The sequence below is a fragment of the Pseudorca crassidens genome, chromosome 5 (assembly GCF_039906515.1).
Source record: "Pseudorca crassidens isolate mPseCra1 chromosome 5, mPseCra1.hap1, whole genome shotgun sequence".
Taxonomy (NCBI): Eukaryota; Metazoa; Chordata; class Mammalia; order Artiodactyla; family Delphinidae; genus Pseudorca; species Pseudorca crassidens.
The window spans coordinates 80,656,412-80,680,098 of record NC_090300.1 but is presented as its reverse complement, the minus strand read 5'-3'; the positions used below and the strand labels follow the sequence as shown (position 1 = coordinate 80,680,098).

The window sequence follows — 23,687 nt, the reverse complement described above, 5'->3', positions numbered from 1 at the left end:
AGCGGGGTGGTGGGAAGGACAAGGGAGAGGCGGGGCCGAGGCCGCGGGGCGGAGCCAGGGACAGCGCCCACGGCTGCCGCCATCTTGGAGGAGGGCAAAGACGCTCCCGGCCCTCCCGCCCCTCCGCTCGCCTCAGTCGCCACCGCCATCGTGGAACAGGGTAATCACCGCCGCTTTTGCGCTTCCGGTAATAACCTCCGGCGCCATCTTGGATTAGGTCAATGTTGTGTTTGGCCTTATTCGACAGGCCAGTTGTTTCTGCCGTCTGGCTGTTTCGTCGTCCCTGGTTATTCTCTCTCCTATAATTTCCGCCTCTGTGTGGGATTAATAAAATGATGCTTTCATTTTCCCTTCTCATCTTGACTTCTCGCAGTGGTCGTATCTTCACCCCTATACACGCGGTTCGAGTAACCTGCCATTTTGGGTCAGGGCAATTTACGCTGATTTCGCTTCCCATCATCCCTAGAGGCCGGCGGGAACTGCCATTTATCTTAACTGCTAGCCGGGTTGAAGATTCTGTCTCTGAAGGTTTATTCCCTGCCTTTTGATTTTAAGTTACTTGTACAGTGGAGAACGTCAACGAGAATTATGTCCCTTTTACTATCCGATTAAAGTTGCCCGTGTGGCCTAGGATCCAGTGTCATTCTTGAGGGCCTGGAGGATGCCCAAATGCGTCTTCCAGCCCGAAGCCGCGTGGGCTCGCCCGTCGCCGAAGCCCGTCGTCGAAGCAGGACGAGGATGAGACGATTAGGCTGCCGGCTAAGGGTGAGGTGTCGAGTGGAGCGAGAAGCTTTCCACCCACAGTATTCCAAGGTAGAGGGATGTTGGCTTATATGGAAAACATGTCTGCTTAAGGAAAGCGGGACAGCTTGGGGAACCTGCTTCAACCAGCTGACCTCACTTTCCATTCACTGCTTTGTTCTAGTTTTGGTTTGTATTAGAAGTCTCCTAACCGTCAATTTTCTCATGCCCAAATCTCTCTTTAAATTAATTACTGTACATGTGGTGGTATACGATACTTATTTATTCTTTCCAGTAAGTATTTATTTTATGGAGCGTCTGCGAGATTGCACTGGGGTTCATGGCACTAAGTGAAAGACCAAGTCCTCGGTCTCCCAGACGTTATAGAGGGAGCCAGGTGAAAATAACTGTGTTAGTTGGTGAAGAGTGTTATCAGTTAGGAAGTTGTTTCAGTAATCCAGGCCGTAGCGAGTAGTGGTTTGGGCCAGAGTGGTCGCAATTGAGGTGATGAAAACTGAATTGAATTCTGGACATATTTTAGAAGTAGCGCTGATAAGATTTGTTGATATGTTAGCTGTGGAGTGTGAGGTAAAAGACATTATGAGTAGCTTGAAATAATTGAGTTGTAGAAGAAGCTATTTTGAAGGCAGAAATCTGAGATTTTATCTTTTACTTGCTGAGCTTGACGTCTATTAGACATTCAAGTGGAGAGGTTGAGTAGACAGATATAGACACTGAGGTTCCAGGAAGAAGTGTGGACTAGAGGTATAAATTTGACAGCCATCAGGGCGGTGATGGTATTTAGAGCCGTGAGATATCTAAAGATTGAGAGGTAATAACTAAACGGTTGTCAGTGTCTCATCCTTACAGCCCCACCGATTGTGTAGAGATCCTGTTGCCTGGTTTTCCTGACTTCTTTAAAGTGCAAGTTGGTGTACTCACGTTGCAGACTGTGATCAGAGGGAAAAATTTTTGCAAAGGAAATAAAGAAGCGAGTCATTTTGCAGAGCAGATAATCACTATCTAAAAGCTTCTTTCATTCATTTAACTGATATGTTTCCCAATATAACCTGCTTAGTGGGAAAGTAGGAGGCAGGAATGCATAAAGCTCTGTCGGAAATCAATTTAAAACTCAACGTATCTTCTTACAGTCACTTAGACTCCAGTCTGTTCTCTCCAGTATAGTCACAGTCTTTTCCAAATACAAACTTGTTCATTTCTACTACCTTCCCCCCACTCTCTTATGACATTTAAATGGCTTTTAATGGCAATTATGGTAAAGTATAAAATATTTAATGTGACCCACAATAATGTGCGTGGTCTTAACTCCTACCTGCTTCTTCAGTCTCACGTCACACCATGCTCTCCCTAGACATACTACCTTTAGCTTAGTTCTTCCAATGAGTGATGAGCCTTTCTGCCACAGGGGCTTTGAGCCTGTTGTTCTCTCTGCCTAGAATCTCCATCCCTACCTTCCTCCTTCTGATCTAAGTTTGCCATCACTTTCCCTAAACTTCTGGAATGAGTCATTCACCTTGTCTCCACGTACTTCCTCTCATGACACAGGCCACGGTAATTTTATATTTACTCATGTGACTTCTCTCCCCAATAGACCACAAGTTTCATTAGACAGGAATAGTGGTATTTTCTTGTAGTAGTGGTTTGTTTGAGTTGTTTGTGTTTTCCCCTTCATTGCCTGACACATTGCCAGCAACATGATTCTGTCTGGATCAAGCATGATTTCTCTAGCAAAAGTAATTATTTCAAGCCTTAGGACTATCATGACACAAGCAGAGCTCATTAGAGTTCTTCTGTGAAATTGATATGAGGATGCTGGAGTGTAGTGTTCATCTTTTTGTCAGGATTATTAAAAATAAGAGGTTGCGCTCCTGGCTCCAGACAGTCACCTTCCCTTCCATGTGGGGAGAGGAGAAACCAAGCAAACACGAGGGACTCTGTGTTTTGAGGGCTTTGGGTCTTCATTCCAGTCCCTGAGGTCTGGTACTTGATGCTTTTCCTTCAATTTTGTGGGTTTTCTCGTTATTCTCCCCAGCAAGAGAGTCAATATATTTCTTTTGCTTAATCTAGCAGTCCCAGAACAACAACAACAACAAACCACAGCTCTATCCCATTTGTTCCAATAAAAGCCCTGGAAAGTAATCTCTTTAGTTTGACTCACATGCCCATCACTGAGCCAATCATTGCAACCAAAGGGGATACAATATGCTGACTGGCCAGGTCTTTGTCATATACACATAGCAGGAGGAGGGAGGCTTCACCCAAACTATATAAATTGAGTTTATACATCCCCCACATTTGGGGGGTATAGTTCCCCCAGAAGTAATAAGGGAGTTGTTATCAGAAGAAGAGAATAGATGTTGGGCAGGTATGGTAGGCTGAAAAATGCCCCCCCTCATTGATGTCAAATATCTGTGAATGTTACCGTATTTGGAAAATACATTAAAATTAAAGATCTTAAGATGAGAAGATAATCTTGGATTATCCAGTGGGCCCTAAATGCAATCACATATCCTTATAGAACAGACACACAGAGAAAAAGAGTCACACAGGAAGAGGAGGAGGCAGTGTGACCACGGAGGCAGTGTGACCACAGAGGCAGAGATTGGAGTGATGAACCACAAATCGAGGTATGTTGACAGCCACCAGAATCTGAAAGGTGCAAAGAATGGATTCTCCTTTAGAGCCTCCAGAGGTAGTACAGACTTGCCTTGCAATACCTTGATCTCAGACTTAGAGAATTGTGAGAGAACAAATTTGTCTTAAGCCACCCAGTTTGTGGTAATTTGTTACTGCAGCAACAGAAAACTAATACAGCAGATAAAAACAACAGATACTGAATGCATATTATATGCCTCCAAGTATCTTACTCCAAGCCGAGTATTGGGAGAATTGCTACATTCAAAGAATAATTGAGAATGTTAAGCAGGTTAGAGTGGTCTAAATAAACATTATTTCTGAGGACTACAAAGCAGTATTGTTGTGAGGAGAGAAGTCAGGAAAATCTTCTCGAAGGCATGTCTCAAACATAATCATAGGGATGTGTTATGAAAAGGTTGAAAGTCATTAAAGTGAGAGAAGATAAAAGGTAAAAAATGTAAGAGGACACAGCCATGTTGTGTCTACAGAAAGCTAACAAGGGTGAAGGGATAAAAATAAGTCTAAATAAATAGTTGGGACTTGATTGCTGGACTGAGGAATTTAAATTTGAACTAAGACATGGTAATGAATCAGGTTTTTAAATAGTTATAGGTTGAAAATATTATCCGAAAAGAAAAATCAACTCCCATTTATTAGTTTCCTATTGCTGCTGTAAAAAATTATCACAAGTTAGTGGCTTGACACATCATGGAATTTATTGTCTTAAAGTTCTGTGGATCAGAAGTCCAAAATGATTCAGGGATAAAGTCAAGGTGTTGGCAGGGCTGGTTCTTTCTGGAAGCTCCAAGGGAGAATCCATTCTTTACCTCTTCCAGCTCCTAGAAGTTGCTGGCATTCCTTGGCTACAGTCACATCTCTCCAGTCTCTCCAATCTCTGATTCTGTTGTTGGAATACCTTCTCTGATTTTGATTCTCCTGCTTCTCTCTTACAACAACTTTTGCGATTACATTGGGCCCAACCTGATGGTCAGGGATACTCTCCCCATCTTAAAATCCTTGACTTAATCTTATCTGCCAGTCCCCTTTACCTTATAAATAACAGTCTGGGGGTTAGAGCATGGACATATTTGGGGGCTATTATTCAGCCTACCACATTCCATTACCAAAAGAAAGGGAGGGAGGGAGAGAGAGAAAACCCCAAAGACTTGAAAAATGATAAACATTCTTTAAACCATTGCTGAATTTGCAGGAAAGTAAAGGGTATCTCCAAAGTGGGGATCAGAAGTGGAGTGAGGGCTTATGTTGGGCATGGTAAAGAATAGGAAATTGAAACCAGAACAGTGATCAGTTAGTAAAAGCAAAAGCCAGGATTTCTCTGAAGGTAAATGCTAATGCCAGTGCTAGGGCTGAGACTAATCAAGTGAGTTTTCTAGGGCTTTTTCTATTTGGGCACAACCCATTGATTTCAACATACGAATTTTGAGGGGGTCATAAACATTCAGACCATAGAAGTTGCCTTCCTTGACAAAAGGGATTTTGTAGATGTGATTAAATCAGGGACCCTGAGATGAGGAGATCATCTTGGATTACCTGGGTGGGTCCTCTGTAATCATAAAAGGGAGGCGGAGGAAGAATCAGTCAGCCAGAAGGCAGTGTGACTACAGAAGAAAGTCAGAGTGAGATGCAGTGTTTTTGGCTTTGAAGATGGAGGAAGGGGCTTCCAGAATCTGGAAAACACAAGGAAGTAGGTTCTTGCCTAGAGCCTTCAGAAAGGAATGCAGCCGTGCCAACATCTTGCTTTTAGCCCAGTGAGTCCTGTACTGGACTGCTGATCTACAGAACTATAAGATAATAAATTTGTATTGTTTTTTAAGCCACTAAGTTTGTGGTAATTTGTTACATCAGTAATTGAAAACTAATACAGTAATACATCTGTATCGATAGCAGCCAAAAAGCATTACTAGAGGTAAAATCTTTCATAATAAACTGTTCTGTTCACCAGGAGAACAACAATTTTAAACAGGTATGCATAATTTAAGAGGTATGGCCTCTGTGCTACTGTTCCAATTCTACGTAGAGAATTATAAAACATTATTGGATGATGTTAAGGAAGACCTAAATAAGTGGAGAGATACTGAGTTCATAGATTGGAAGACTCAATACAGTAAAGATGACAGTTCTCCCCAAATTAATTTATAAATTGCATGCAATCGCAATCAAAATTTCACCAACTAGTTTTTGTTGTTTGTTTTGATTTTTGTGGAATTTGAGAAGCAGATTGAGATTTTATATGGAAATTTTAATGGTCCAAAAATTACCAGGATATTGGGAGAACTTGCTCTACAAGGTAACTACATTTATTGTAAACTATAGTTTTACAATTAAGACAGTATAGTATTAGCATAAGGATGGCAAATAGACTGATAGAACAGGATAGAGAGTCCAGGAACAGACCCACACATATATAGTCACTTTATTTATGACAGAGATACAGTAGGGAAAAGATGAACATTCCAGTAAATGATTCTGGGAGAAGTGGATATTCGTATGGGAAAAAAAAATTTCCTACCTCACACTATACACAAAAATCATTTCTAGACTTAAAATGTGAAAGTCAACATTTAAAGCTTTTAGAATTAGTATAGGAGAATATCTTTATGACCTCAAAGGTAAGAAAAGAATTTTAAAACAAGATATAAAAAGTACCAACTGTAAATGAAAAGGTTGCTACTTTGACTATATTAAAGTAAAGGATTTTTGTTCATCAAAAGATAGCATAAAACAAGCAAAAAAAAAAAAAGCAAGGTACAGAGTGGGAGAGGATATTTGCCACACATGTAATTAATAAATGACTAGTCTCCACAACGTATGAAAACTCCTTCAAATCTGTAAGAGATAATTACATTGAAAACGTGGGCAAAAAATATATAAATGACCAGTAAACATATGCAAATATGTTCAACCTCTTATTAATCAGGGAAATGAAAATTATAAGCACAGTGTGATACCATTAGCCATTCTCTGGAGTGGGTAAAATGAAACTGTTTGATAACACCAGCTGTTGGTGAGGGGACTGCAAGTGGCAAGTTGGCACATTCACTTTGGAAAGCAGTTTGGCATTATCTAGGAAAGTCAAAGATACACATATCCCATGACTGTTTTTCTAATGCTAGGTTGATGGCCTTAAAGATTCCCTAGGGTACATATATCAGAATATTCAAAGCAGTATTTTTCGTTATAGTCCCACACTAAATGGAACACATCTATCTACAGTAGAATAAATAAATAAATTGTATATCTTACGATGGGATACTTTACAGCGATGCAGGTGAACAAATTGCAGCTCTATTCAGTTATAGCAGAGAAATCTCAAACAATATTGAGTGAAAGAAGTAAGGCACAGAAGAATACATACAGTATGATTCATTCATCTAAAGTTAAAAATCAGGCTAAATGAAAAATTATATTGTTTAAGGGATTCATACACAGGTGGTAAAACTAAAGAAAAGCAAAGAAATTATCATCACAAAAGTCAGGATAGTGGATACTTACTCAGGATAGGTAAGATAGGTGGATAGTGGGGAGGGAGGAATTTATGACCGAGAGGGGACAAGTAGCAAGGATTCGGAGAGTGGCAGGGAGAGGAGTTCTGGGAGTAATGGAAATGCTTTATTTCTTCACCTGGGTGGTGGTTATATAGGTTTTTCCCTTAGTGATAATTCATTAAGATGTATATTTATGTTTTGGGTGCTTTTTGCTTATACTTTATATGTTAGATATACTTTATATGCTTGATATACATAAATGATATATAATGAAAAATAAAGAGGAGTCCTGATAGTAGGAAATACTGCATCAGGATGATCATGTAAGAAGCTATTGTAGTTAATCTGGGTATAATAAAGATGTTAAGGGGGTACATCCCTGGTGGTGCAGTGGTTAAGAATCCGCCTGCCAATGCAGGGGACACGGGTTCGAGCCCTGGTCCGGGAAGATCCCACATGCCGCGGAGCAACTAAGCCTGTGCACCACAACTACTGAGCCTGCGCTCTAAAGCCCGGGGGCCACAACTACTGAGCCCGCACGCCTAGAGCCCGTGCTCCGCAACCAAAGAAGCCACTGCAATGGGAAGCCCGTGCACTCCAATGAAGAGTACCCACTGCTCGCCACAGCTAGAGAAAGCCCAGGCACAGCAACGAAGACCCAACGCAGCTAAAAATAAATAAATAAATATATATTTTTAAAAAAAGATGTTAAGGGGACAGCATCGCTGGCACCTCTTTTTTTTTAAAAAAAATTATTTAGTTATTTATTTATTTTGGCTGCTCTGGGTCTTAGTTGCGGCATGCGGGATCTAGGTCCCCAACTAAGGATTGAACCCAGGCCCCCTGCATTGGGAGCACGGAGTCTTACCCACTAGACCACCAGGGAAGTCCCTGGCACCTCTTTTAAAGGGAAGCTGCTGAGGCAAAACCCTGGTGACAGATAGTGGCCATGTTTTGTACCCTATTATCTTCATCCCTTTGACTACAGATAGGAATACATATACAGATGGTAAGACTATACAACGAAGCAATGAAATGTTTATCACACATTCAGGATAGTGGATACTTCTGGACTTGAGCTGGGCACCTGATCCAGGAGTTATTGATAGGGAGGCACCCCTCTTCCTCATCTTTTCATCTCCATAAAAAAAGGCAACTTCTGTACAAAAGAGGTTATGTACTAATCAGATTTCCAGCTTCCTGAACAATGGAGACCAAAACTGGTTAGTTAGAGAGGAGTGTATTGAAAGGACATTGGATAGCTCACAAAATTGATGGAAAAGCTGAAGAATAAGGTTTGGAACATCGACAGGAGCCAAGGGAAATTAGACATCTAAAAATAGAGACCAAATCAATACACAGGAAGAGTTTGGTTAGTATCTAACAACTTCTCTCATTGGCACAGCCACCATTGGGCATTGGATGCTGCCATTATTGTTTCCTCTGTCACCTCTGGAAAGATTCTAAACTGCCATTTACTTCTCTGTGTTATTCACTCCAGAGTCGAGGTTGTAGGTAGGAGCATATTGTTGGAAGCTGACATGCCCAAATTCTAGAGACAAGGCAGATGGGAAAGGGGCTATTTGCCCACACTTGAGCTTCTTTATTGGAATTACCTCCAAATAGGAAGTGTGTTTAGATACTGGGTGGCCAAAAATGAAAGACACCCATCACAGGAGATATCAGAAATAAACATATCTGGCCCCACAGGGAGGAGGAAAGAGTAATATGATTAAGATCTGTGAAATTCTTTGGGCCATGTTTTAACCGGGGGACGAGAGATTCTGCACAGTCAGGAAAGGCAGCCAGGCTGACTCTTACTTCTGCCCTGCAGTGCACCATTCTCTCTCTTTTCTAGTTTCTCTGTCTGTGATTGGGAATAGGGAGTAGGGTGTAATTCTGATCAGCCCTGTGCTACTGGCCAGGCTATCTTCAATTCAGGAAGCTGAAAGTCCAGATGTCAGCAATCTCCATGGTTGGTCACGTGCCCCAAAACATACCCTTATAGGGCTCTCTCTTTTTCTTTTATTATTTTTTTATTGAAGTGTAGTTGATTTACAATGTTGTGCCAGTCTGCTGTACAGCAAAATGACTCAGTTATACACATATAGACACTCTTTTTTTATATTCTTTTCCAATTTGGTTTATCACAGGATATTTAATATAGTTCCCTGTGCTATACAGTAGGCCCTTGTTGTTTATCCATCCTGTATATAATAGTTTACATCTGCTAATCCTAAACTCCCAGTCCTTCCCCCACCCCCTTCCCCCTTGGCAACCACAAGTCTGTTCTCTGTGTCTGTGAGTCTGTTTCTGTTTTGTAGGTAGGTTCCTTTGTGCCATATTTTAGATTCCACATATAAGTGATACCATGTGGTATTTTTCTCTTTCTGACTTACTTCACTTAGTATGATAATCTCTAGTTGCATCCACGTTGCTGCAAATGGCATTATTCCGTTCTTTTTATGGCTGAGTAGTATTCCATTGTATATATGTACCACATCTTGTTTATCCATTCATCTGTCCATAGACATTTAGGTTGTTTCCATGTTTTGGCTATTGTGAATAGTGCTGCTATGAACATAGGGGTACATGTATCTTTTTGAATTATAGTTTTGTCCAGGTATATGCCCAGGAGTGGAATTGCTGGATCCTATGGTAATTCTATTTTTAGTTATCTGAGGAACCTCCACACTGTTTTCCATAGTGGCTGTACCAACTTACATTCCCACCAACAGTGTAGGAGGGTTCCCTTTTCTCCACACCCTCTCCAGCATTTGTTATTTGTAGACTTTTTAATCATGGCCATTCTGACTGGTATGAAGTGGTATCTCATTGTAGTTTTGATTTGCATTTCTCTAATAGTTAATGATGTTGAGTATCTTTTCATGTAGAGGGCTCTCTGTTAATGGCCAGATAGGAGATGGTGCTGAGGTCATTCCCCACCTTCCTGAATTGTTATAGTTTCATTATCATACAAAACCCTGCAGAAAAGGAGGGGTGAGTGATAGGATTCAAACTCTAAATTCCACTCTAAACTTCCAGTTAGCCCATAGAATGGCCAGTGATATGACTAATATGAAAAGGTTATATCACATTATTCTTTTGAGAATTTGAGCTGACACCTGAGCAGATGTGGAGAGAGGAGACGCTCTATGAGAGACTGTGAGATAGCTGCCTTAGTACTTGATGACTTTCTATGATCAGCTTCAGGCCATAGGTCTCCTTATAAATGGTTAATAAACACACCAATGAAGATAAATAACATTTATGAACAAATGATGATTAAAATGATGAGATAGATGCCCCCTTTTTTTTTCTTCTTCAGAATGTCAAAGATAAAAATAATACTGTTAGCAGGGATATAAGGACATGGGTATTCTTAAATTTTGCTACTGAATGTACAGACTGATAACACTGTCTGGAAGGCAGCTTGACAATACATAGCAAAACCTTCAAACCATGAATGTCCTTTGACCCAATAAGTACACTTCTTGGAATTTATCTTAAGGGATTTAGCTCAACTTTTTTTTTTTTTAATTTTATTGAAGTATAGTTGATTTATAGTGTTGTGTTAATTTCTGCTGTACAGCAAAGTGATTCAGTTATATATATTCTTTTTCATATTCTTTTGCATTATGGTTTATCACAGAATATTGAATACAGTTCCCTGTACTATACAGTAGGACCTTGATTTTTTAAAAAAATTTTTTATTGGAATATAGTTGATTTACAACGTTGTGTTAGTTTCTGCCGTACAGCAAAGTAAATTTGTTATATATGTGTGTGTGTGTGTGTGTGTGTGTGTGTGTGTGTGTGTGTGTGTGTATCTCCACTCTTTTTTAGATTCTATTCCCATGTAGAGGACCTTGTTGTTTATCCATCCTATATATAATAGTTTGCATTTGCTAATCCCAAACTCCCAGTCTTTCCCTCCCCCACTCCCCTTCCCCTTGGCAACAAGAAGTCTGTTCTCTCTGTCTGTGAGTCTGTTTATCTTAAGAAATTTAGGGTGTGAAAAAAGATTTAGTTAGTTACAAATGCTCATCACGATGCTATTTACAGTACCAAACTGTTGTAAATAATCTAAATGTCCAGCAGTACAGACTGGTTAAATTATGATAGAGGTTTAAAATAGTGTAACATTCAGACATTAAAAATGATTTTGCAGAAACTTAATTTCAAATGATTCAGCAAAAATAAAGTGTGTGTGTGTGTGTGTGTAACAGAGAGCACAAGTGTGAGAGAAATTGTGAGCAAAGGGCAAATGTGGAAAATGATGTGATTGTTAAGACAAAAACTATAACAGGTCAGAAATGTCTACTCTGCCTGCAAGCTAACAAGGTGGCCTGGCCCCCACCCCACACACTCTCGTATTTTCATGTATATTTTTCTTTCAGGGCCCAGCCGCAGCAAGGGGCTCCAGATTTTTGTCCCTGGAGACCATTACTGCCAATTCTTGGGGTCTTCCTCCCAAAGGACAGCCTCAAGGCATTGTTCTCTCTTTGTGACCCAGCCCAAGTTCCAGTACCCTGTGCTGAGGAAGCTGGCCTCTTCACCCAGGTCCCTCAATGAGGAAATGTTCTCTTCTTTTGAATACCATGGGGGACACACATGGTCTGGGGCCTGGTCCAGGTGGATGGAGTGTGGGGTTTCACAGGAAGAGGAGCAGGGCAGAGCTTGCTCTCAGGGTGTACTTTGTGGCTTAAGGTATGTGTGTGGGGGTTAGTCTGGGTCCAGATAGAGGGGCAGGAAGAGGATGTATGTATGTATGTGTATGTTTATATATATAAAATAAAATATACATGTTATTTATATATATATTATACTGTTACATACACACATACACACACACACACACACACACACAAATAATGAGCCGTCTGAGCCACAAAACAAAAACAGTTTATCATTTATGGCAAAAGCAGCAGCCAGAGCAACATCTTATGTTGGTTACCAAGCCCCATCCACACAGGGCAACATAGTGAGGGCCAGATGGTACACCTGCATATGCAGTGGGGTGCATTACAGGAGAGGAACCCTGTAATGGCATATTGGGGGTGGTACATTCTGATCCCCTTCAGCTCCTTATACAAATATTAGGAAACTCTGATCTTATATATGGCTGCTGGTGACCTGTCTCTCCTGCCCTCCAAAGAGAGAGAAACCTTGTCTTTGTTCTAGAATGTAAGCCAGTCTTCTCCAAGATGGGAAGGAGAGGTCTTTATCTTTACTATTCTGAACATCTCTGGGAAGAGAAACATATCTAATCCTTACCCTACTGGAATGTCTCTGTAGGGGAGGAAAAAAAAAAACCCTTTATCCTCTACCCTCTTAGGTTCAGTGTCTGGGACCCTGCGAATTGAACTGATAAAAGATTAACAGGAGAAAAAGGTTTACTTCATATACATGTGGGGAGCCTCACAGAAATGAAGTGAAAACCCCAAAGAGGTGGTCAGACCCAGAGGGTTATATACCATTTTAACAAAGAGCAATAAGTTTGTGGAGAAGTGACAAGACAAAGGAACGTGGGTTTAGGTTTTTATGGGCAGTGAATTGTGGGAAGGTAAGCTTGTGGGGAAAATTAATGGAAGATAAGGGTTGTTTTTAGTAAAGTTTGTTATGTAGCTGCCATCTCTGGGCTGAGACGAGTTTAGAGTCAACTCGTGTCTGGTGATTAAGTGTTATTGTGCTCTTCCTGATATATGAGAGAGGATGGGGACACATTCACAAAGGGAAATTTATGCCCTGCTTTTAGGCAAATAGGGGGAGGATAGAGAGCTTTTTCTGTATCTGCTGTTTCTCACTTGCCTTCAGCTCAAAATAGTCCTTATGCCAAAGTGGCATATTTGGGGGGTGGTACATTCTGATCCCCTTCAGCTCCTTATACAAATACTGGAATTGATTGTAAATGCTTTTGATCAGAAGACCTGAATTGTCCAGAAAAGTGAGATGTTCAGAGTGGATCATCTCCGAACAATATGGAGTGGATCATCTCCCAACAGTATTCTACTGAAGGGTTTAAGAGTGTTTATCGAACTATTCTATCAATCTTTCTCCAAGTTTGAAAAAATTTTAAATAAAAAGTTGGGGAAATAATGCAGAGATGCATTTGATATGGAAATTGTTTAGAATATATTAAGTAGAAAAGTGGACTATACATGGTGTGTACTAAGATCTTATTTTTATAACAGTTAGGTATATCTGTCTATAGAGAGAAAAAATCTATAAGGGGATATACCAATATATTATTAGTGTTTATCTTTGGCTGAGTAAGGGCATTAGGTTTTTTGTTTTGTTTGTTTTTGCGGTACGCGGGCCTCTCACTGTTGTGGCCTCTCCCATTGCGGAGCACAGGCTCCGGACGTGCAGGCTCAGCGGCCATGGCTCACGGGCCCAACCGCTCCACGGCATGTGGGATCTTCCCGGACCTGGGCACGAACCCGTGTCCCCTGCATCGGCAGGTGGACTTTCAACCACTGTGCCACCAGGGAAGCCCTAGGTTTTTTTTTTTTTAATGTTCTTTCTGTTTATATGTATTCTGCTTTTCTTTCCCCAATGAGTGGTTTTGTGAGTAAATTTTTTTCTTTAAGTTTATCAAAAATGAATCCCTTTATGTCTTCTAATGAGGGTAGATAGCAGTGACATGTTGGTTTTTTCTACCCCCATCTTGGATGTACTTAAATTGCCCTGCAAAGTGGGGAGGGAAGAGCTTGAAAGATAAAGAGAAGAGGAGAGAAACCTAGGAGAAGAGACAGGTCTGGGAGGATTTTTCAAATGAAATGCTGATCAATATGAATTCCCTTATTTACCTTACCTACCTTACAAAATCAGTAAATTCTTTAATATTTTTGTGTGAGTTGAATATTTTGGTGGGAAACTCAAAAGGAAGAGGAGACAACAGTAGTATTGGTTACATTTTGGGTGCTGCCTGGGATTTTCAGAGTAAAGTGCACTGCCTAGCTATATTTAGGATTAAATCATCGCCTAGAATAGTGGTTTTCAAACTCTTAAAGATTATTGAGGCCCCTAAAGAACTTTTATTTATGTGGTTTATAACTACTTTATATTATCCATATTAGAAATCAAAACTAAGAAAAATTTAAATCACAAGAATATGTAAGCTGTCAGAGTGATGACATTATCACACATAATGACACCAGAAGTAAAAGCAACAAAAGCAAAAATAAACAAATGGGACTATATCATACTAAAAATCTTCTGTTACAGCAAAGGAAACCATCAACAAAATAAAAAGGCAGCCTACTGAATGGGAGAAAATATTTGCAAATCATATATCTGATAAGGAATTAATATCCAAAATATATAAAGAACTCATACAACTCTATAGCAAAAGAACAATCCAATTAAAAAATGGGGGCTTCCCTGGTGGCACAGTGGTTGAGAGTCCGCCTGCCAATGCAGGGGACACGGGTTCGTGCCCTGGTCCGGGAAGATCCCACATGCCGCGGAGCGGCTGGGCCCGTGAGCCATGGCCGCTGAGCCTGCGCGTCCGGAGCCTGTGCTCCGCAACGGGAGAGGCCACAACAGTGAGAGGCCTGCGTACCGCAAAAAAATAATAATAATAATAAAAAATGGGCAGAAGATCTGAATAGACATTTTTTTTTCCAAAGAAGACATACAGATGACCAACAGGTACCTGCAAAGATGCTCAGCATCGTTAATCATCAGGGAAATGAAAATCAAAACCACAATGAAGCATCACCTCCTGCCTGTTAGAATGACTTTATCAAAAAGACAAGAAAGAACAATTGTTGGCAAGGACGTGGAGAAAAGGGAACCCTCGGGCACTGTTGGTGGAAATGTAAATTGGTGCAGCCACTATGGAAAAAAGTATTGAGTTTCCTCAAAAAATTAAAAATATAACTATGTGATCATATAACTATATGATCCAGCAATTCCATTTCTGGGCATTATCTGAAGAAAATGAAAACACTAACTAGAAAAGATATATGCACCCCCATGTTCATTGCAGCATAATTTACAATAGCCACGATATGGAAACAACCTCAGTGTCCATCAACAGATAATGGATAAAGATGTTTATATATATATATATATATATATAAAATTTTCATAAAAAAGAATGAAATCTTGCCATTTGTGACATGGATGGACCTCGAGGGCGTTATGCTAAGTGAAATAAGTCAGACAGAGAAGGCCAGATACTGTGTGACCTCTCTTATATGTGGAATATAAAACAACAACAACAAGAACAACAAAAACCCAACCAACATCATAGATACAGAGAACACATTGATGTTCTCTTTGTTGGGATTGTTGCCCGATCCCTGTGTTTTCTGAGTTGCTACTTCTCACTCTCAGTTGTGCCTGCTGTCCACCAGTCTACAGCTTCTCTAGTCTAACTTTATTTATTTTTTCCCTCTGGTCTAACTTTAAAAGACCCCTTTTCCTGCCAGCGTTCGAGGAGAGACTGTCAGAGGGCCTGTCGGCTAAGGGAGGAGATGGAGGGGGGACAGTCAATCTAATTCCTGTTTTTTGCCTTGTTCTGTGGTAGGACTCACCTTGCTTTTTGACGGTTTCTCCCCGAAGATGCTTGCAGTGTGGAAAAACTTGAAACGAAATTACTTACCAATTAGTTTATCCCAAAATTTTGTCAACAACTCAAGTCTAATGTATCACCTCTCTTATTCTTTGCCCTGTGGGTTTAATGCCTTTTGTGCCTTTACTTTCATTTTAGTGAGGTTTTGGGAGGCAGGAGATAAGTTCAGGTGTCCAATCTGCCACGTATGACCACTAGCCTCAATTTAGTTTCCATAGAAACAGCTTCTCTTCCCTTTAGCACCCCATTTTTATTGATTTATATAATAATTAAATTATGTAATTACAGTTGTACAACTGGCATAAAGAAGTTTAAGAACAAATCCAATTGACTCTTGGTAAATAATACTACTCAGTGGCCATCAGTTAGTAGAACAGAAGTGTGTGGGCTCCAGTTCATTTATTTTACAGAAAGAATGAAAATTGTGGTTAGGTTGGGCAAGTTGGATTAAATGGAAATTAGTTAACTGAGCTTCTACATTAAATAAATGAATATAAGACATTCATTAACAGGGTGCATTTTATTTCTATTTTATTTTTTTAACATCTTTATTGGAGTATAATTGCTTTACAATGGTGTGTTAGTTTCTGCTGTATAACAAAGTGAATCAGCTATACATATACATACATCCCCATATCTCCTCCCTGTTGTGTCTCCCTCCCACCCTCCCTATCCCACTCCTCTAGGTGGACACAAAGCACCGAGCTGATCTCCCTCATTAACAGGGTGCATTATTAAAAGTCTAAATGATTTGGCTTCTTGGACAACCAATTTAACTTTAAATGACTTTATCTGTGTTTAAAAACTCCTTGAGCAAGCAGATGCCTTTCCAGAATCAGGCTCTTTTCTGTACTTTGAACGTGGGTACTATTGATGTGTTCAGACTGACTTCCTGGACTCTGGACCCTTGTCTGTCCTAACTCCTATATATCCCATCCTACTTCTGCATTGATTTCCTGGTTGGACTTTTGACCTGCAATGACCTCAATGCATCAGTGAGTTGATGCCTTACATTCCTTTTGAGGCTCCCCTTCATAGGTACATGGTTCCCTCAGTCTCTAACCTTTTAGGCTTCTTCAGAGTAAAACTGACTTGCCTTCCTGTTGGCCTTCTTCTCTGCAGGAAGTCAGGTTTCAGCTTCTGTGCTCTAAGTAAGTTACCTGCTCATCTGTTTGCTTTCCACCTTCCAAAATTCTGGTATTTTTCATCTTTCTTCTCCCATATTTGTCTTTGAGGGGTTTATAGCTTTAATAAAAAGTATTCCTTCACTCTCGGTTTAATGGGGTTCTGAAGAGAACGGTTACTGCTTGTCTTCTGGAGTTCATGTTTGGTCTTCTCTCGACTATGGTAGCTTCCCATTTTCTAAACCCTTAATCTCTTGATCCTCCAGAAAATAGGAGCATTTTGAGCTTTCTAGACAACTTAAAAAAGGTGTCTACCTAGTCTTTTCCTGGGACTGCCTAGCAGAGCCCTATTTGTTCTGTGGTTAATATACTGCCAGAAACAAGTCAATGTGAATTAGCTTTTGTAAATATGAATTAAAAATTAGAGAACTTTTGGGGATTAAAGGTTAAGTGTGTGTTTAAAGTCAAGCCAACTTTGAGAAATTTCCTCTTGATTGGAAATTAAGACTCATAAGGTCAGATGAGCTTTTCTCTTTTGACTATGAAGAAGAGAGTATTTAGAGACTGGAAGTTAAAACTTTTCCGGAGACCAAGAAGGCAGTTGTAGCATTTCCTAAACTCAGAGCAATTGTGTTTCATACAGCTGTATGTGCACTTTCAGTTACAAAGATGTTTTTCCGGAGGTGGGTGGAATTTCAATAATTCTTTCCATCTTTCATTAGTGTATAACTTTTCCACATATTTGTTTTGTTTCTACAGAAGTATTATCAGTTCCTTGCGGGTAGAGGATGTTCCTGACACATCTTAGCATCTCCGAGTGCTAGAAGGATAGAGCTGACCGTAAGGATCAGGTACTGTGCATGAGCTCTTTTAATTTTTATAACGATCTGTGAAGGAGGAAATATAATTTCTCTAATTTTATAGGTGAGGAAGCTGAAGCACAAGCTACACAACTCCAGTGAGAAGCAGAGCTGGAACTGATTCCACTTGGCTGATTTCCCAGGTCAGCTAGATCCTACCCCTCATATCCTGCAGTGCTTGCTTTCAGTGAACAGGTGAGATGCTTTCTGGAGAGACAGATCTGGGACTTCATGGAGCTTACAGAATAGGCTGTATGACTGCTTGCTAATAAATGTCTGTTAAATCTGACCAGAGGCTATTGGTCATTGTAACATACCATCTGGAGCAAGACTGTGAAGAAGCCCTATAGCTTAACCTGTCTCTTAACTGTTGGAAGCTACTGATGTCTGCCCAAAAGAAGCTAATAATAATGAATTGACTTTTAGGTTAACTTGTAACCTTCTTCTTCCTTAGTTATCTCCAGCTGGAAGAAATCTAGTCCCAGAGAGTCAAATAATGATGTCTTGTGAAGAGTTCTCATGTACTTCTGTGTGGTCACTACTGGGGCTGTGATCTCTGACATGAAGCCCACCTTGCGATGTACAAGCATTTGGAACACTGGCAAGGCCTGTGAGCTAAAATTTCAAACAACCAGCAGTTAGAAACTGACTGTTGTCTCTAAGTGCTGTAGATCTCCTGGGTATTTCCAGTTCCAATGGGAAGGGAGTTATGATCAAAGCCACTAAGGTTAAAATGACTGTAGCTATCAGGATGGCCCCTCCCCCTTCCTTTTGGTTCACTGTCGGAAATCTTGCCCCAGGGGTGCTGTCTCTTTCTCTGCTATCTCAGTTGTCCCTGTTGGATGCTCCCCTGTCTCAAGTAGCTACAAGTTCCAAAAGCACCAGAGATTTTTTGCCTAACTGGTTGCTTCATATCACAAGTAATCTGGTAATTGCTTGTGAATTGCAGGTCTCTATTTCGATTTTGTGGTGAGAAGCACAGAACTGGTACTTTTTAAATGTCTTAAAAAGTGAAAAAATATATGAACATAAATAATCAAACACAATAATGTAAGTATTGAGTCTGTGTTATCCAATATGATTGATGAAACTATAGACCATACTTTCCAGACTGATTTCATGTAAACTTTTATGTTTTAATTTCACAATTTGAAAAGTGATATGCATAGTTAAGGTAAAATTTGGAGTTTCTCTTTTCCTCCTAGTCCATCTAAAACAGTGCTGTCTAATAGAACTTTATAGAACGTTTTAATCTGTGCTGTACAATAAGATAGCCAGCCACTAGTCACATGTGATTATTGAGCACTTAATGTGGCTAGTGCAGCTGAGGAACTGAATTTTAAATTGTATTTATTTTCATTAATTTAAATTTAAATAGTCACTGGTGAGTCATGGCTACCATATTGGTCAGAAAGATCTAGAATACAGTGATGACCTTATAACAGGATAGTCTAGGCTATGTTACAGCCACAAAGAATGCTAAAATCTTGGGGATTTATAAGAACAAAGATTTATTTCTTGCTTGTGTTATGTACTCATTTGGGATTGGCTTGGGACCTAGGTGGATAAAGTAGCCACCATCTGACATGCTGCCAGTCACTATGGAGAGTCTTGCACCAGTACTTAAATTCTCTGGACCAGAGGGGATGAACATCACTTCTGCTTCTACCTCGCTGACTGGAATTAGTCACACAGCCCCATCTCCCATCTCACACAGGGAGTCAGGAATGTGGTCCTAATCATGTGCCAGGGGGCAAAGAGCCTCAGTAATGACTGTCACAGACATTAGCTTCCTTTTCGAAATACAGAGGCATTCCCAAGGGTTAAAGAAAGTAGTATTACCTGTGTTTTCTTGAAAAGTGGAGAGTTGAGTTTCTTTAGAATTCAGTTATTCTTTAGCTCATTGATACTCAATAGCACAGATGTATTAAAAGCACAGATTTTATTAAAATGTGTAGAACTCAAACTTGATAAAAAGACTTTAAGTTAGAGCTGACAACAGTCAGCATGTCTTTTTAGTTATACATAGAAATTCATTTAATATGAAGCTCTGCGATGTAAGGAATAATCAGTGGATTGTTTTTTATATGTTTGGGAAGAGAATGGAATGGAAGGAAATTGTTTTCTTTCAGAATATAAGGTACATTTTTCACTAGCGAGGAATAAAAAGTCCTTTTCTTTAAAAATAATAATTTCCTCACTAGGAACATTTGTGGATTGTGGTTGCCTTAAAAAAGTGAAACAATTTAAATATTATCTGGACAATGGATTCTTTCCAGACTATACTGTGGAATCATAGAATCATCTAGTCTAACATTTAATAGTATGTCTTGATTCTTTCTAGAATATCTACAGTATTGTTTGAATACTCGAGGCCTGGGGGGGGCCCACCATCTGATATCTGAAAACAGACTTCCTGTGAAGCAGGAGTGATGGTTTCCTGAGAACAAATGCTTCACTATCAAGACATGGAAAGATAGCACTCGGCTGCTAGTAACAAATTGCACCAAAGTTACAAATGCAGACCAAGCCTTGGTAAATATTAATGACGATGATGATTTTGTGACCTACTAAAAATGTCAGATTTTAGCATTATGAGCGTACTGTAGATACTAGAATGTAATTGAACCAAAATGATGCTCGAGAGAAATTTTGAAGTAAATGTGCAAATTAGGCTACGCAGTATAAACTAGAAGTGCCCAAGTCATTCTGTTCCTTAGTAAAGCACAACCAAGTAAGCCTTTTTTTTTTTTTTTTGGCTGCTCTGCGAGGCATGTGGAATCTTAGTTCCCTGACCAGGTATCGAGCCCATGCCCCCTGCAGTGGAAGCGTGGATTCTTAACCACTGGACCACCAGGGAAGTCTCTCCCAGCATGTAAGCCATTTATGCAGCAGAGCATTTGTTTTTAGTTTCTGACATCTGTTTGGGTCGTCTACAACTGGTGGCATGGAAGGGAAAAGAAGGCTGCAAAGACTGAACAAAGAGCATGCACTGTGGTAGCCTTTATTTAAAAATTGTGAGCTAACTACAGTTGTAGTGTTCTCATTTACCATTCTGATGGCATAATAAACTGGGAGAACATTAACACAACTTCAAGAAGGCATCAAAAAACCTGTAAACAAACATACACACCACGCATGCGCGCACATATACAGCATACATGCACACAAAGATTATAGTCTAAACACAATCAAAAGTGATGAAGAAAAGCTTTGAATGCTCTAAATCAAATTTTAAAACACTTTATTATAATAAACTGTGGCAATACTGTGGCTATATGAAAAATGTTGTAACTGCTTAAAAAGCAAAAAGAAAAATACTGGCAATTTGAAACTAGCAGCAAGAAGCAGATAAAAATAGAATGGAAGATAACATAAGACTAAGTAACATCAAAATTCTAATGTTGATACTGTGTAGGATTGCACTGAAGTAATTTAAAATTAGTTCTTAAGGAACTCGCAAAAAGTCCCTTGAAATATTAAACTGCTGCGCTTTACAAACAGTGGAAAAGAAAAAAGTATTTGGAATGTTACACACACACAGAGGAAATGTATTAGGCATATCAGTTTATGGTCTTTGTTTATGCCCTTCAAAAAGTTTTATAAAGAAAAATTTAAGTGCCAATGTAGTGAAAGAAAGTTAAAAATTCCTAAAGATGCAAGTCTGAGTGCATTTATCAGGTTAAGAATATATTTCAAGGTCGGGGGCAAGGCATGACTGATGCACATTCAAGAAGAAAAGTCTCGTGGAATCCATAAGGTAAGTAGAGTTCTCTGGAGCACGTTTAAAAATGAAGGTATATTAAACTCAGACTATCCTGAATGAGATTCCAAAGTATGTGGAGTTCTATAGCTGAAATCTATTTCATAGTGGCCAATAAATAATTAAGACTAACTTTTCAGCAAACTGTTTTTTCATACATTCAAACACAAAAATCTTTACCACACATGCAGAGCTGATATTCTAAAACAGCGCAGGTATGAATCCTGGTTTCAGAAAAACACATTAACAAGGATTTTTTTTCCATTTTTTTTCCATAGGTTCCTGTAGAAATCTTCAAAGAGGGGATAAGTTTAGATTTCCTACTGATTTTGGAAGAAAGGAGATTCTGTTTTTCCTAAGGAAGCCAGTCATCCATGAGCAGGAGACGTGTCTTCAGAAACTAAGAAGTGTAATATCCCTAATGCTTAAACTCATGGCAAGTCCAGATCCAGAAAAACTGGCAGGTAGAACAGGGGATGGAAATGAAAAGTTCAAATGTCTATAGTATACTTTGGAAATATTGTGCCTCGTAAGTTAAAATGGCTCAACTGCCTGCAGAATGAAGTGCTACAGGACTGGAGGAGACCCGGTTCTCTGGAGTAGGAGCTGGGAGAGACCCCCATCTCCAGGGACCCTCTGGGCAGGGCTGTGACCTTGTTTTTTCATGAGTGCTTTCAGTTGGAGAATTTATATGACTTTGCCCAGATAAAGCTTCCTTATGTTACTTTTTCTCTAAAATTGGTTGGTCAGGCAAGTTACTGGTGATTTCCCAAAATGAAATCTAGCTGTACTAGAATCTTAAGGTGCCAGCTAATTTAAATTAATGCCCCTCAGTAACGCTGCTGGGTATCAACCACTATTGCTGAAGAATCAACCCCCAAATGACCTAACTAAGTAATCTATCACACTAGGTGCTTCTACTGTCTTGGGTTTTTTGAGCTTTAGAGAGATAGTCTTTGTAATATGACTTAGAAACTGCTTCTCTCTGGCTTTGTTTCATTCTTCCTCCTCTTCTTCTTCCCCTTCTCCTTCTCCTTCCTCCATGGTTTCCACAATGAGCTCTGCTGTGCAGGTGGCTTCTCCAAGACTGTTGACAGCCTTGCAAGTGTACTTGGCATCATCATCCCCGCAAACATCACTAATGATTAAAGAGCAGTTCCCATCCTCATCATAGTCTATCTGGAAGTGGCGGGACTCCCTGATTGACTGGTCATCTTTGAACCAGACGACCTCAGGGTCTGGGTATCCTGTATCATAGGGAGGGAACACAAGTTGCAGAAACTATTATTTAAAACTTATTATCAGTTCATGCAAACTCTTGAGCTACCTCTATTGATTAAGGGGGTAAAGGGAAAAAAAATTATGATGTTGGCTTTTACCATCTATTTTGATATTTACATTTGAATAGGGGCATGTATTGTAAACACTAATATCTGAAACGCCACATAAGGTATTGTACAGGCATCCCGTTCCCCAGCCATGTAAGGCTTGTACCACCTCCCACCTTAACACAGATATAGCTAACTCCCCGGAACACTGTCCCAGTTCCAACCACATGCCTGGAGCTAAATATCTTCTTGGATTAAAAGAAAACTTTTTTTAATCTTGTATAAAAGAACTTAAATAAATTTAAATAAATAAGAGTTAGAAAAAATGGGCACAAGGGATCTTTTGGGGGTGATGGAAATGTTTAAAAATTGGATTGTGGTAATGACTGCACAATTCTGTATATTTCTAAAAATAATTGAATTGTATACTTAAAATGGGTGAATTTTATGGTGTATAAATTATAATTCAAAGATGATAACAGACCTGTAAAACATAAATTAGGGGAACTGACAATACTGCTAGGAAAAAGAAAGCAGTATTTGTCTTAGTTTGATCCAAAGACAGACTCATTCGTCTCATTTTATGCATTAGTCATGTTGCTGCAAAGTTCAGCATTAAAATATATGTTTTATGTCTTTAAAAACATAATAATACTAACTGACTGGTTTTTAAACTTTGGAGAAGTAGTTTTACAGGACAAAATTGTAGCCCCAGCTAGAATACAAATTACACATAAGAATTCTAACATTCTTTTCGAGTAGAATTTTGCTTTTAACGAACAGCATCCATATGCTTTACTTTCTCCTCAGCATCCAAAGTGATGCAAATACCAAGAAAATAATCCCAAAGAGAAAAGCAAAAAGATAATTATTATGAAATAATATTTTCTAAAAAATAAAGGAAAAAGTAAAGAACTTAAGACCCAAAGACAGCGGTGATGGTGAGAGCTACAAGCAGTGGCCCAGGACTCTCAGCAGAACCCCCCATCTGAGCACTTCCACACTAGCAAAGGCAGCACATCCACTTTTTAAAAAAAATTGAATGAAAAAAGAGAAAGATTATGGTAGGCGAGGCATTTATAAGGCATCTTGGTAATACAGTGATGCAGGAGAAAAATTGTTT

At 39.5% G+C, this 23,687-nt stretch overlaps 1 protein-coding gene and 1 long non-coding RNA gene across 17 annotated transcripts in view; one reads left to right on the top strand and one right to left on the bottom strand.

Annotated features, from left to right (window-relative positions):
* Positions 1–78: 78 nt before the first annotated feature.
* Positions 79–22,539, top strand: LOC137225122 (uncharacterized). Of its 2 annotated transcripts, none has more exons than XR_010943695.1 (4): positions 79–160; positions 17,373–17,464; positions 17,538–17,668; positions 19,818–22,539. It is a non-coding gene; the product is annotated as an uncharacterized lncRNA (long non-coding RNA). The 2 variants fall into 2 exon arrangements; XR_010943696.1 differs by having other exon boundaries at positions 110–187.
* MYLK (myosin light chain kinase) overlaps positions 20,462–23,687 on the bottom strand; it is a 265,973-nt gene continuing 262,747 nt past the window's right edge. For all 15 annotated transcript variants that reach the window (XM_067738675.1, XM_067738679.1, XM_067738673.1 and 12 more), the window contains one exon: positions 20,462–22,483. In XM_067738675.1, the coding sequence (XP_067594776.1) occupies positions 22,233–22,483 (251 nt within the window). In that variant the 3' untranslated portion in view covers positions 20,462–22,232. The remainder of the gene's footprint in view (positions 22,484–23,687) is intronic.